Genomic DNA, 15,510 nt, shown 5'->3' on the forward strand with positions numbered 1-15,510 from the left:
ACAGCTCGTTACCGCTGAAGGGAGAGGTGAGGGAGGGGAAAAAAGGGAGAGTGTGGTGTCTACTGTTCTGACGAAAGAGTGTGTGTGTTTTTATGGATTTTTTGCTGTTTTTTGGTACTGAGTGTAAGTGTCTTACTTAACCCATTTGTGTAGGCTCACTGAACAGCCAGGCGGTGTTTTGTTGGTGCCTGTGTTAGTCTGCTTGAGTATCCCCCCTCTCCCACTCCCTCTCTGCCTCTCTCCCTCTCTCCCCCTCTGCTTCTCTCCCCCTCTGCTTCTCTCCCCCTCTGCTTCTCTCCCCCTCTGCTTCTCTCCCCCTCTGCTTCTCTCCCCCTCTGCTTCTCTCCCTCTCTGCTTCTCTCCCTCTCTGCATCTCTGCTTCTCTCCCTCTTTGTCTCTCTGCTTCTCTCACTCTCTCTGCATCTCCCCCTCTGCCTCTCCCCCTCTACAAAATGAGCAAACTGCATCTTCTGTTTGAGAGGTGATGTTGAATGGCAGAGTTATGTGATCACATTGCAGGCTGAGGGCTGGCTCTGTGTGGCTGGTTGGTGGTGTGGTGGGGCTCCATTAGATTGGGTTAGCTCAGACACTGTGTGGTGGGCTACTGGCACTTCCAATCAAGGGTACCCCCCTAAACATCCATGACCACTCCAAGGGAGCATGGAAAGGTGGGACACTACACCTCCCCTTCTACTTTGTGCTGTGAGTAGGAGGAGGCAGCTGTTCTCTTTTGTTTAGAAATGCCAAAATCCCACTGCCCGCAACGTTGTGTAATATTTCAGTGGAGGAAGTGAAAAGGGAAGAGGCACGTGGCACAAACCCCCCCACTCCCCCACCTTTTACTTGGGTTATTCGAAGCAACAGTTGTGCAAGGCCCATTATGTCAGGTTAGGGTATGGTTGTGGCAACTTGGAGGGAGGCCGGGGAGAGAGGAAGTGGGAGTTGTTGGAGAACAATTATTTGATAGCCACTTCTTTCTCTCCCTCTTTTTTTCTCTCTCTGGAGAGGCAAGCAGTTATTTTGAGCAGCAGAGTTGGTGCTGCCACGGCACTACCCGGGGGCAGAGGGTCGGGGGAGAAGGCAAGGATGGTGCCAGAGTGCCAGGGAGGTGTTTTTCTCTCACCCCTCGTCCCCTCCCTTCTCCTCTCTTCTGTCCAGCTAACAAGATGCCTTCTACTCATCAAAGGGAAATAAGAAAGGGGGTGAAAATGTATCACTTTAATTTGTGTTAGGGTTTTTCTGAGGCCCCCAGAATGGTTCCTCTTTGCCTGCTGGGTGGCTGGCTGACTGGGTGCTGTGGCTTCTCTATCGGTCCTCCTCCCCGCTCAGACAGTAATGAGCCACACCAATGAGGTGCCACAGAGGTTTTGTCCTCGTAGAGACACGGCATCACGCTGCCACTTCCTCTAAGAATTTATGTCCATGTGCCGTGGTGTATACTCTATCGTGGGCCTGTTTAGTACACGGCTTCGGCCTCCCTGGGGAGCGGTTAGTGTTGCGCCATCTGTGGTGCCCCGGTTCACTAACTCTACACTGTGCTGGTTCCAGCCAGGTAAAGACTGTATTGGCTCATGGCCCCATTTAGTGAGGACTGCTCATGGTTACAGTACGTTGACTGAAACAAACAATCAACTAAAGCCTTATAGTCAGTGTTAAGGGAAGGTGTTTTTCTAGATCATGTGACCCAACCAGGAAAAACTCTTGGCTCTATAATATCCAATAATCTCCATTGGTCTCTGGAAGAAGCAGGGGGAGCTGATTTTATTAATGCAAATTTAAAATGAGATACTCTGTCTATATCTCACCTGAACGTGGTTCCCTCTCCAAAGGTTAAGTATTTATTTTAACTGACTAATTTTGTCATATGTTCAACTCTGCATTAAACATCCCTGGCCATACGTTATATTAAAATATGCATAACATCAAGAGTATTACTTTGGCAATTTTTTACTGAAGGCCATATTTCAGTGAAAAAAATACCTATATTAACTATGGTTGGGTGTTATCCAGTTTGTTATACCTTCAAAACGTTCCTGTACTCTACCGGAGTATTCGGTATTATCGGCAGTGCACACAAGGGGCGCTATTTCTTTCCATTAAAAAAAAAAGTTTTACACATTCTCACACACAACTAATTTAGGCAGCAGGGTCTTGATCTAGGAGTCGATTGATTTGTGTCTGCTGTAACCAATAAGCTTGATCTTGCAAGCTAGCCACTTAACTAGCAAGTTATCACACCAAATGCATAGCTGGAGCCCTGAGCTGTAGATATTTGATTTGGGACATCTTGTATTTTTTACGACATTGAAAAACATACGGTACCGACCAGGTCTAATATGAACTAATGCTTTGTGCTGTGAGTGTGTGAAATGACAGTTAAGGTCTAGTACAATATCTAATACAGTAAATACTTGTTGCGTAAGTTGTAACTGGCAAATTTAGAACTCCACCTTGTCTATCATGTGTCAGTGTAACTTGTCTTCCTCAGACTTACAATGCAGCTGTTTTGTAATATCACTGTTTGTCGTTATGAAACCGACACCCAGTTTGTCTCCATCTCTAAGACAAAAAAAAGTTATCTTAGTATTGACTTCCTGTTATGATTTGCTGCTGCTGGAGGGTGTCGTAACCCTTGGAGACATTGCCAAGAACAGAACAGCCAAGGTCTAGTTTAGGGTTCTCCGTGTCCTGGGATCAGGATCACACAGGAACACAGAACATACCTGTTTGATATCTGGGTGGAGCAGGACACAAGTTAGCGAGCTAGCCTAGCGATACCATAAAGCTGTTAACTGGCTGGACCTGAGACATGCTCCCATAGCACCTTCTGTTTGTATGTGCTAAATACTAACGCTAGACCTCAGCTCTTCATACTGCACTTATACAGTTCAATTCAATAAACTTTATTCTGTTATTGCCCCTGGCTGGGGAATAAATCAAGTTTATTCAACTGAATTGGTTTGTAGAAATGCAGTGTGAAGAGGAGAGGCCCAACGTTGGCACACATTCGCATACTGTAGTTTTAAAGCTGCTCAGACACGATGAGTCTTGTTATTGACATAGTGCTGAACAATACAAGTGTTTCAAAAAAGAGTTTGCTTGTTGCAGGTGTGTGAGAATATTTTTTTATGATATCTTAAATGGAAAAGAAAAACTTGCACACTCCTCTTGGCAGTATCACTTTGTACATTTAAAAAACAACTGTTAAACGTCACAAAATCTTATGTCTGTTCCAAAGGTTATGTAATCTTACCACACACATATTATACAGTACATGTATCTACAGTTAGTATAGTTTCTACACTGTATTGGGCCCATGTCCATATTAAACACCCTCCTGTCTCCTCTCCTGTGTTGCAGCTGGTGAGAAGGCCATTGTCTGTGACCAGTGTGGGGCCCAGTTCCAGAAGGAGGATGCTCTGGAGGCTCACAGACAGATCCACACAGGTAAGAACACAGCCGCCACTTCTGCTTCAATAAGGCTTTACATGTGTTCCCACCATCACTCTGTGTTAGAGAGAATTGTGTTCTCTTTAGAACAGTTGCCCCACTCCCACCAGGGTCTTGTACACCATCTAATTATGTTTGTTGTGTGAGTGTCTACAGTTTGCTCTTGAGGTTAAAGGTCCAACTAAGTCATGTGAAATAGGTCAGATTGATAGCTATAAATAAGACAACACAAAAAAAGCATTAATTTTGGTGTGCCTAAATGGTCTGAAGCATATCAACTAATAATGTATGCTTGTTGACTTTGATAATATTTTAGTAATTATTAAAATAGTTGTTTTTACACCACAGTGAGTTTACAGTATGCTACGTCTTACTTGCTCTTGGCACTGTACCAAGCAGAAAGACCCAGCAGTGACATTACCATATCCCGTGTCACCGCATTAAAAGCTAGTAACCATGGCTTCCGGTATTAAGCCGAACCCTCTCAGTCATGGTTATAAGCCGGCTGGCTCGTTCCACGGGGAGGTGGGGGTCTGGAAGGTGGAGGTCTGGAATCTTCCCTGGCACACATGGCTCCCTCAGCCTGACTACACGGGCTGGATGCCAGAGAGGGAAAAGGCGAAGGGACACTCAGACCTGGGCTTACCGTCCAGCTATAGCTAGATGACTCCTGATATCTCCAGGAGTGATAAGTATACATTTTTGTATTTCTCTTTTTTTATTTTTGCTAGCTAGGTCCATCTACTTTAAGTCTTCCCTGTAGCCTACTTGGTGTGTGAACTGCTCAATGCTCATAACTTGCAGATGATAGTTGACACCTCAACCAGGATCAAGGGGCAGGGTAATTTATGACTTGTTTTGGTAATCAGTGGCTGTATTGGAGGGGGAGTGGTTTCACCTCTCCTAGGCAATCAGCAATTAGTGTTAGTTATTCAGTCTCCCCTGGTTTCTCAATGGCAGCTGTAAGCGGAGGTCGTGTCAGTGGCGGATTTGTCGCAAAACAAAGACGGTTCTGTCGAGTTGTTCTGCCGAGTTTGAGGAAGGAAAGCAAGGAAGGCTTCACACCACTCTCTCACTTCAGTATCTTACCTAGTTATTTACAGATGATCTCATTTTGCTCTTTTGTAGCTTTGTCAACTGTGTGTGTGTGTTTTTGTTACCCGTTCGCACCTCTCCCTGTAGGCTTTGCAGATGCTCCCCGCCCCTTGGCTGCAACCCTTCTAATTTAGTGTACCCTGCGCGCACAACCCATGTGGAATTACGGGTGTCTGGCAGCACTTGGAACTGCCAATCTGTGGTCAAGAACGCCAAGTTCATCTCAGCCTATGCTGCCTTTCAGTCCCTTGACTTTTTGGTCCTGACGAAGACATGGATCACCCCAGAGAACACTGCTACTCCAGCTGCTCTCTTCATCTGACTATGTTTTCTGTCATAGTCCGGGAGCATCTGGTCGCCGCGTGGTGGCATTGGTCTACACATTTCCCTTAAGTGGAGATTTTCTCTTTTCTCCCTATCTCACCTGTCCAGCTCCTCATTTGAATTACATGCTGACACTGTAACTTGTCCAATCAAGCTTAACATTATTGTCATCTATCACCCACCAGGTGCCCTCTAAGAGTTCCTCATTGACACTGTGATAAGCTCATTTCCTGACGATGGCTCACCGCTCTTTGTACTTGGCGACTTCAACCTCCTGACGTCTGCCTTCCATTCGTTTTTTCCCCAACTCTCTCTTTCCCCTCCTTGCCTCTTTTGGCCTCAATCTTTCCCAATCTCCTCCAGCTCACAAGGCAGGCAATACACTTGACCTCATCTTTACTAGAAGCTGCTCGCCTACTGATCTCACTGCAACCCTCCAGGTCTCTGATCACTACTTTGTTTCCTTTTCTGTCTCCCTTTCCTCCAACTCTAGCCACTCAGCCCCTACCCAGATGGTCATGCTCCGTTGCAATCTTCACACTCTCTCCCACTACTCGCTCTTTTTCTATCCTATCATCTTTCTCCCTCCTGTCTCCTGATTCTGCCTCTTCGACCCTACTCTCCTCCCTTTCCGCATCCTATAACTCGCACTGTCCCCTTTCCTCCCAGCCGGCTTGCTCCTCCTGCTCTGTGGCTGAGTGACTCATTGCAAGCTTACAGAACAGGGTTGCGGGCAGCTGAGCGAAAATGGAGAAACTAGGACCTACCATCCTTCCACTCTCTCCTCTCTACCTTCTCTTCCTCTGTATCCTGTGCTAAAGCCACTTTCTACCACTCTAAATTTCAAGATTCTGCCTCTAACCCTTTTCCACCTTCTCCTCTCTCAATCCTCCACCCCTCCCCCTCCCTCTCTGCGGATGACTTTGTCAACCACTTTGAAAAAGAGGTTGACGACATCCGAATACTCATTCACTCAGCCTATTGAATCCACTGGTCTCATTCACACAGATCTACCCTATGCCTTGACCTCTTTCTCCCAACTCTCTCCAGATGACATCCTGCGTCTAGTGAGGTCTGGCTGCCAGACAACCTGCCCGCTTGACCCTGTCCTCTCCTCCCTTCTGCAGACCATTTCTAGAGACCTTCTCACTTCCCTCATAAACTCATCCCTGACGACTGGCTGCGTCCCCTCTGACTTCAAAATGGCCCAAGTTGCTCCCTTCCTCAAGAAACCAACACTCAACTAATTTGACGTCAAAAACAATAGAGCTGTATCCCTTCTTTCTTTTCTTTCCAAAACACTTGAGCGTGCTGTCTCTTATCAACTTTCTCATTGTCTCTCTCAGAACGATCTTCTTGACCCTAACCAGTCAGGCTTCAAGATGGTTTACTCAACCAAGGCTGCTCTTCTCTGTGTCCCAGAGGCTCTCTGCACTGCCAAAGCTGACTCTCTCTCCTCTGTTTTCATCCTCCTAAATCTATCTGCTGCCTTCGACACTGTGAACAATCAGATCCTCCTCTCCACCCTCTCAGGGCTGGGCATCTCAGGCTATGCACACTCTAGGATTGCATCCTACTTGGCAGGCCTCTCCTACTAGGTGACATGGAGAGGATCTGTGTCTGCACCACATATTCTCACTACTGGTGTCCTCCAGGGCTCGGTTCTAGGCCCTCTTCTCTCTATACCCTAAGTCACTCGGCTCCGTCATATCCTCACATGGTCTGTCCTATCATTGCTATGCGGATGACACTCAACTACTTGCGTATGTGGCCAATGATTCTTAATTTACGAGAGGTGCAGACTCAAGTTTCCCTCCACTCACATTTGGCACCGGTGGAGCGTGTGTGTGTATGCTGATACTGTAAGGAGGATGACAAGGTGTGTTGTGATTGCTGGACTCCAGAGTGTGGCAGAGATGGGTCACAACCTCCAGTGTGTGTGTGTGCATTGATGAGTGTAACCCGTGGTTTACTGGAGTAGAAAACCCGTGGTTTACTGGGTTACAGCCATTCTATCGCTCCACACTTCTGTGACCGGCCAAACAACAAGCCATCCTCTTTCAGAACTATGGACTGGTAATGTGATCCAAGCTGTGTTGTCCTGTATATCAACCTCAATGTCTTCTCAAGCGGTACACTTTACTCTTCCTTTTTTGTAAAAAGAAAACATTTTCAGTAGATATAGTTTTCTTGTACTCCGTGTGCCATTGTTAGGGTGATGGTTACTCAACATGTAGGTATTCTCTGTTTTGTTTTAAAAATGGGGGAGGAGCTCCTCTGTGTACCCAACAAAACCAGAATAGAGTTTAACTCAGTATAATGGAGACTGACACCGTCATCCGAGCCTGACCCAAACAACTTCCCGGAGCAATCTGGGTGGCCCCGCATTTTTTGACAGGCATGTCTCGGGGCTAACGCCACTTGAGCTGGCCCCCTATTTGACAGCGGCAGGGGCCTTGACCAATTCAGGGTCATTTAGTAAAGAGGGGTTAAACGAGGCTAATGATCAGACAGTCATACCAGAAGAAAGTCTAAATATAGAATTCCAGTCTGGAGTAGAAAAATAAGCAAGGGACTTGTCTTCTTGCCTGGGTTTGGAACAGCAGTGAGGCCAGTCTCCCCCGAGACCCACCGGGCTTATATTTTAAAATGTGCTCTAACGCATGGCTAGGCTGATTCGGCTGCTCCATCTCTCAATATGCTCACCCATATGCTTAGCTTTACTCAGTCTACTCGCTCTGGAAAATGGGTTATCACCTAATTCTGTCTGTGTGCAGCTCTATGTGTGCCTGTGTGCGAGTGTGGCGATGCATAACTTACTGTCCACTGTCAGACAGGAGATTATTCACACTTTAAACCATTTAGAACACAACATGTGTGCATATTATATGCTAAAGTTTCCAGGAAGTGTGACTCGTGTAAAGTGAGATTGAGAGGTGAAGGAACAGTGAGTGAGTAATCACTCTGTTCTGTTCACACTCTCTCTGCTATACAGAAATGTTTGAGTGACACTAAGGTTGTAATGAGTTGCAATATACACCTTTTTCGATGTAAGAGAGGAGCTCCTCTGGGATCTGCGGTGTCCATCTAACGCCAGACAAAACAAACTGTTACTTATCAGCTAGAGATTCCTTCCCCCCCCTCTCCCTTCTACCCCCTCTTCCACAGTCCGGTGGTTGTGTGACTCTGTGTTGCACTCGCAATGTAAATAGTTCATGACCGTCGGCATGGAGGTGGTGTTTATGATGGCCAGAGTTTTGCGTGGCGTTGTAAACATCCAGGTCTCAGTTTCCCGCTGGCAGCGCAGGCAGGCTTGGCCAGCAGAGAGGGTATAGAAGGGCAAAGAGCTAGGGCCGGTTCTCTCCTGTTCCCCTCATGCGATCATCGCACCTTGGCTCTCTCCCTCCGCCGCTGAAATACTCTGTGCTAAACAGTCAAGGATGAATGGCATTCCCGGAAACCGCATCGGGTTTGGAAGAAGTGCATTATGTCACCCCTTGGCTCTCATGTATGATTTACAAAACGGAGGAATACACAGTTCCCGAACGATATGTTATAGTCAACTGTTTTTTTGTTTTTTTTAAATTTACATGTGCACTGTACACTTTAAACTTTGGCTGACAGATTTGAAATAGATGTAAGATTATAAGAATTATTGTGCAATTGTAGACCTAACAGTTTTTCTGTAAGGACCACTTTTTTTTTTAAAGCACTTTGTTTTTGTGCAGTGGTCGAACACCAGACAGGGGAAAATATTGTTGACCATCAAAGCCAAATGTTATCTAAGTGTCTGCTTGGCAGTAAGGGGTGCTGTTCTCAAATGACAATATTTGGCCCGGAAGTCATGCCCATTTCTGGGTAATGCTGCTCCTTCAACGGGCACTATTGTGGCATCCCTTCTGGCCAGTTGATGTCAGAGTTATCAGTTGCAGCAGCGCTTCTTTATCCACTCAGACTCACACTGGTTGTAAAACAGGCCGGATCACAAGCTTTATATTTAGCGTTATTTGCTTAGGTTAGTTTATATCCCTGTGCATGCGTGTACAGTACTCTGAACCTTTTCACAGTATGTACACACAATTACTCAAGGTTTCATAAGGGAACGCTACTGTAAAGGAACATTCAGTCTATTTTCTGAATGTTAACATTTTGAAATTAGTATGGCAAACATGACAGTCACTTGTCAATAGAAGAAGTAAAAGAAAATAAACTAATCAAGTTGTTTTGTTGATAGTACCATCTAATTTATCATAAAGCCAATACTATGGCATTAGGCCTCATCTCTTCATCTGAGACTAATTGATTGTGGCCACAGTTTAATATATCCGAATAACACAGAGGGGGTCAGCAGTGTTGGCTGGGGATTTTGAAGTGACAGGACTCTGAGAAAAACAACATCATGCGCCTGTGTGTTTACGCAGTAGGCTACTGCACTGCCCTGCTCCCGCACACTCTGCACTGCCGTGGTCTAGCTTTTTGACATCGTTTTTAAGGGCAGTCCAACCTGACTCCCACCTATATCACCTCTGGTATAGCTCCGGAGGGTTCCACCTCACACGGACCTAAGTCACAGTTAGAATCACATTATAGCACCTGACATTGATCAACACTTTTGAACGACACACCTCTCACACGAAACGCACCCCTCTCACACAAGCCATATCTTAATGGCTTGGGCTAGTTCTAAGAGAGACTCTAGTCTTGCCAGGAGATCCCATGTCCTAATGTGACTTTTAAGCTTGATTACATAGTATGAATCTCCCCTCAATTCATATACAGTAGCTAGAGCAAGTTTAACTGCAGAAGGTAATGCACTAGGTTTTTTCCACTCACTAGAGTTCAGTGCAAATACAATAGCGTGATATCCTGGAACAGTGTTCTCGTTTCTGTGCAGATAGAAGGGGAGTAGCCCTGTCAGGACACCATGTGAGCTGTGGCTGAAATGAGTGTTGACAATGCTGTAATGACATGGAGAGCTGGCGAGCTGACCTGGGAGCAGTGTAGCCATCTGTAACAGTAACAGCCTTCTATCCACCGACTAACTGGAGACCCTCAGGGACTCTCTCTCGCTCTGCAATATCAGTGCAGGTCATCTTGTCTGCACCATGTTCAACAGGGGGGAAACTCACCTATTTTGCAAATGATCAGAATGGCACCTTCGGTCATTGGAAAAGGCCATCTGATTTGGCCCGTGTTTGGGAAGCGAAGCAACGTGATTTCCATGAGATGGTGGTAGTCCTGTTTATAGACGAACCCCCCCCCAAGATTCCTGGTCTCAGTGAAAATTAAGAAATAATGGGAGGGACTAACCCCTCATTTTCTATCCCCCTCTCTCCCTCCCTCTCTTTCTCACTCTCTTTCCTCCCCTCTTTTTTAAGTCTTGTGTTACAGGGAAAATATGCAAAACATTTTGGAGGCAACAGTGGATTTAGCTGGTGGGAACACTGCGTGACTCCAGCGGCCGGGGCCACAGAGTAAACAGTTTCTTTCTCAAGCCAGAAATAGTTTGGACAGTGAGCGAGAGAAAAGGGAGGACAACACGCCTGTGTTATGGCGCAGTGAGAAAAGAAGCCTGAGGCCTCTTTCTTTCCTTCTCTCTCGCTTTCATTCCCACCCTCACTTTCTTTTTCACTCCCACATCTGAAAATGTTCACACTGGTGGCCTCCCAGTCAGTCCCCTCACACACACACCAACACCCACACATACCCCTCTCATGTGCAACTTTCCTAAATTAGGCCACTGCCACTGGTGAACAGGATTCACGTCAAAAGTGTTGATTATCTCAATCACATTAGGCGAATAAGACCATCTCTTTAGCATTTAGTTAATAGTGACGTTATTAAGTTGTCAGTGAGCATCAGAGCCATGATGAACACACAGCCTTGGTATGGAAGTGTTTTTGTTTACCTTAAATTCTGGATGGTGTTTATGTGGACATCAAGGTTCAATAAATAGATGTTTTACCATACAGAGAATAACTACATTTATTCAGCACAAACCATCTAGAAATGGTAATTGGAGGTACTTGAAGGTTATTAGGTAGTGTTTCATTTTTGATTGGTGCGTTAGCTTCATGAATGCCCTCCCACTGTTGTCATCTGGTGCGCAGTAATGCTGCATTAGCCCTCATAATAAAGCGTTAGCCCCAATATATCGCCAGCCTTTCATTATTGAGCAAGCTGTCCCTCACTCTGGCAGATTACCCATCTATCTGTCTGTCTGTGACTGGCCTCTGTCCCTGTAAACTACAGTGGAGTGCACTTATAGCAAAGGTCTTTGTCCCTTCTTAGTATATTAGTGAGGCATAGTTTTCATAATAGTGTACTGTGTAGGTATTATGTTGATGTTTGTGTCCTTATGAACCACTATGAGTTGCAAGGTGACTTTTTGCTTCAGGTGTAATGCACAGATCTGTGTTCCCTGAGATCCGAGTGACATATAGTGTAGTTTATTGGAGGGCTGAACTGTCTGTCACTGTAGATAGGCAGGGATTGGTTCCCTTGATGGTCCCTTCCCCCAGGTGATGCCTAGTTCCCACCAAAGGTCACAAGATTCGGAGGGAGTGATACTGTATCTCCTAAATATACACAAGCATGGACCCACCAGACCAACTTTCTGACTGAAAGAGGAGACGGTCGCAGAATCTCCTTTTGATGTGACTGGTAATCAAAACTCCACCATTCCCATTGTGTTTTTACCTTCTCTAGTTTTGCCTACAGTCTTTTTTCATTCATCATTATGTGCAAAAGCTTTTTGATAAGTGAAAAGACTAAGTGAGAATACGTCAGGGTAATTTGAGTTTATGGGAGAAGTTTAACAGGTGGCAGGCATAGGGCAAGCTTTGCAACCCAATCCTCCCTCTGTCCCAGTTAAAATAGTTTTGCTATGCAGTATGGGTAACATTTGCTCAAGGTGTCTTGTGAACAGCTGAAGTGCAGTTGAGAAGAGCCCTTAGAAATCTTTCAGCTGACTGTCATTCAGAATCGTACAGGGTTATTTTAATAGTGGATCTATCAACCTCTCTCTCTGAGACAGTGGAGACCTTCTACAGCTCTAAAATACCTTAAATTCAATGCTCCTCTTTTTTCCACTCTCCTGGACAGATAACTCTTTTTTTTTCTCCCTCCATCTCTCTCACTCACTTCCCAAAATAAGAAGTGTACAAGTGGTCTGAGTCAGTATCAGTGAACAAATTAAATCAAGTGCAGACCTAGACTACAGTCTCTTCTTCTTCTCCCTGTTTTTTTTCCTCTGCGCTCCCCTCTCCAAACAAATTTTTTCGCCAGATAGGATCTAAATGAGTTTTCCAGGCGCAGGGATGCTCAGCTGGCCTGATAGATACCATGTGGGGTGGGGGGTGGCAGGCCAACACCCAGAAGTAATCATCCTCCGTGGCAGGAATGTTTAGCCATTAGACCAAGTGTAAATTCCCACAATGAGCTCTGCGTTTATTGACTGGGCCTTGTGCATTATGTGAGGCGTCTTTGCGAGGGACCATGTGTCTGTGGGGGCTGGGGGGAATGCGACCTGGCACCGACACAGCTTCCTTCCACCGCCTACCCCAGCCAGTGAAAAGGACCCAACCAGGTCTCTCCGTTCTCTATTCGCGGCTTAGTAGGTGTTGTGGTGGCACGGCCGCATTGTGGCATGGCCACGGGAACCTGGGGAACAGCACTGTTTTGGGGGGTAGTGGAGGAAGAGCCAGTCGGGGTGGGGGGGTCTGGCAGCAAATTGGGATATCAGAATCCGTTTCGCGGCGCAGTCGGAGAGAATCCTTCCGTGCGAGCAGGCTTTGTGGCGCATTGTGAGTGAGAGACAGCAGCGCGCGTCCGGAGGGGGAAATTAAAAGTTTTGTGTGGGAGATTATGGACTCCCGGAGGCTCGGCGATTCACTCTCTGAAAAAGGAGGCCAGCAGGAAGCTGGGCAATCTGGCCGCCAAACCCCCTCTCTCTCGGATATGTCTCTCGGCACGTTACAAAGCGACCCCAGCAGCCCATCCTGTGTCTAACACGCATTAACTCCCCCAGATTCCACATTCACAACACTGTAGCCCGGCGATCTCCCTGTTTGTCTCCCAAGGCTTTGTTCAAGACGCCTTGGTTAAAAATAGGTAGATAACAGATAAAGCCTTTGACAGAGGGAACAGAAAGCCTTCCTTTGTCACTCGGTTTCCCACCTTGAAATATCCCTGTCACATATTAACCTTGTGGCGTGAGGTCTTTGAATAGGGAAGGATTCACAGGAAAAGGAACAGCGGCTTGGCCATCACAATAGCCAAGGCCCCTTTGTCCATGGCAGTATTTGGAGTAAATCTCCTTGTGTAATAAGATTTGAGCTGTTTGCGGACATCTTTAGAAGTGTTTGCATTGTAAAAAAACAGCGGCGTGAGAGGCCACTTAATTTAGGGTGTAAATACCTTTTGATTAGCATGGAGGGAATTTGTAGGAGATGGGGGTTGACTTGCTCTCTCTTTTCTGCCACAAAAAGAGGAGAGGGGTTTGAAATGGCTCTTCTGTTACTTAATAGTGAAACGGGGAGATTAGTGTGAGCACTTCCAACCTTTCACCCTGGACAAAGGAACCATCAGATCTGGTTGCCTAGATACATGGGTTTCACACTGGCCAATTTAGCCGGTCACCAACGCTCGCTACCTGTAGTCTGTGAAAGGATGGAATGGCCTGTGTGTGTGTGTGTGTGTGTGTCTGAGTGAACCAAACCAACCGCAGATCACCTGCCAATCCACTGGACTGATGGCGCAAGGAGCAATACAAATTAAGATGGCCGCCGCATCCTTTCTTTGTCCATCATCAAATCATATAAAAGTTCATGTCCCCAGAACAGACATTCATAAGCCAGTTTAGGCTTGGTGAATACTCAAGCTTCAGACCAGCGAGAGCACCACGGCATGCAGAATGTCCATCTCTAGTGCACGCCGTGCAATCAAAGTGCCCTTAACAGTGTCATATTGATTATGGTGGCTTAACCTCTGTAAATCTCTACTCTGTGTTGGCATTAGTCCCATAGACTCAGTGAGATACAATTAACTGTTCGGCCGCTCATCAAGCCAGATAGGCTTGAGCTTTTGAGTCGTTCTGTGGCATGGAATTCTGGGGATTGCTGTCACTTACAGTATGCTGGAGTTTGTTAAAGTCTGACAGAATTCTGTGTGACGAGTCACTCAGGGTCATTCCAAATTCTTCTCCTCTGCTCCGATCACTCAAACTAGTTCTGAACAATCCATAGAATCTCACAGAAATAATGTGGACTAGAATTTTTAGTTGATTGGTCTGATAGAAACAAAAACTGAAGCAGAAAAAGAGAGGAATGTGAAGGTATTGTATCTCAGAGGAAGGGACTAGTTTTCACTCGATGGCGCCGGATGACAGTGCAAATTGGAACTCAGGTGGGACCCATTGTGCCCATGGAGGGTCCGGTTCTTATCAGTTCAGAACAGGTTTCTGAGGAGCAGAATTGTTTTGATGGTACCTGGTCAGGCCTTTCACAGAAACCCCACAAAATGAAACGTTGCTAAAGCTAGATAAGGCTATCTCAGAAACTACGTGGTGGGTGGGTAGGTCTGTGTGGGTGAAGTGGTGTTTTTTTCTGTGTCAAGCATGTTGTCAGAAGGGGTATTCCTGTGTTTGGAAATCCAAACTGGCTGGATAAGGTCTTTGTCTATTTGCACAAGTGTTGGTTTTGAGTAGCTTGGCCCTTCTACCTAATTAGCCAGCATTCCTCTCGAATGCTGAACATTTAATTAGCTACTTTTATCGGTTTGTCTACTGTTAAGCATTTGATCTGGATTTTTTATTCAATATAGTCTTGTTTGGTTCAGTTTCACCTCATATGTCACCTCTACGTTTCCTTTTATTGTTACACCTTTATCTGTGATCCACAGCATCAGAGAACAAATAGAGAAAGTGTGATTTACAGTTGAAGTCGGAAGTTTACATACACCTTACCCAAATACATTTAAACTCAGTTTTTCACAATTCCTGACATTTAATCATAGTAAAGATTCCCTGTCTTAGGTCAGTTAGGATCACCACTTTATTTTAAGACTGTGAAATGTCAGAATAATAGTAGAGAGAATGATTTATTTCAGCTTTTATTTCTTTCATCACATACCCAGTGGGTCAGAAGTTTACATGCACTCAATTAGTATTTAGTAGCACTGCCTTTAAATTGTTTAACTTGGTTGAAATGTTTTGGGTAGCCTTCCACAAGCTTCCCACAATAAGTTGGGTGAATTTTGGCCCATTCCTCCTGACAGATCTGGTGTAACTGAGTCAGGTTTGAAGGCCTCCTTGCTCGCATACGCTTTTCAGTTCTGCCCACAAATTCTGTATAGGATTGAGGTCAGGGCTTTGTGATGGCCACTCCAATACCTTGACTTTGTGGTCCTTAAGCCATTTTGCCACAACTTTGGAAGTATGCTTGGGGTCATTGTCCATTTGGAAGATCCATTTGCGACCAAGCTTTAACTTTCTGACTGATGTCTGATGTTGTTTCAATATATCCACATAATTTTCCTCCCACATGATGCCATCTATTTTGTGAACTGCACCAGTCCCTCCTGTAGCGAAGCACCCCCACAACATGATGCTGCCACCCCCGTGCTTCACGGTGGGATGGTGTT

General features: G+C 45.7%; 1 protein-coding gene across 3 annotated transcripts in view; it reads left to right on the forward strand.

Annotated features, from left to right (window-relative positions):
- Positions 1–15,510, forward strand: part of LOC120056990 (zinc finger and BTB domain-containing protein 16-A) — a 179,730-nt gene that overhangs the window by 96,402 nt on the left and 67,818 nt on the right. For all 3 annotated transcript variants that reach the window (XM_039005319.1, XM_039005321.1, XM_039005320.1), the window contains exon 4: positions 3,361–3,447. In XM_039005319.1, coding sequence (XP_038861247.1) covers positions 3,361–3,447 — 87 coding nt within the window. The remainder of the gene's footprint in view (positions 1–3,360; positions 3,448–15,510) is intronic.

Source organism: Salvelinus namaycush, chromosome 12 (genome assembly GCF_016432855.1).
Source record: "Salvelinus namaycush isolate Seneca chromosome 12, SaNama_1.0, whole genome shotgun sequence".
Lineage (NCBI taxonomy): Eukaryota > Metazoa > Chordata > Actinopteri > Salmoniformes > Salmonidae > Salvelinus > Salvelinus namaycush.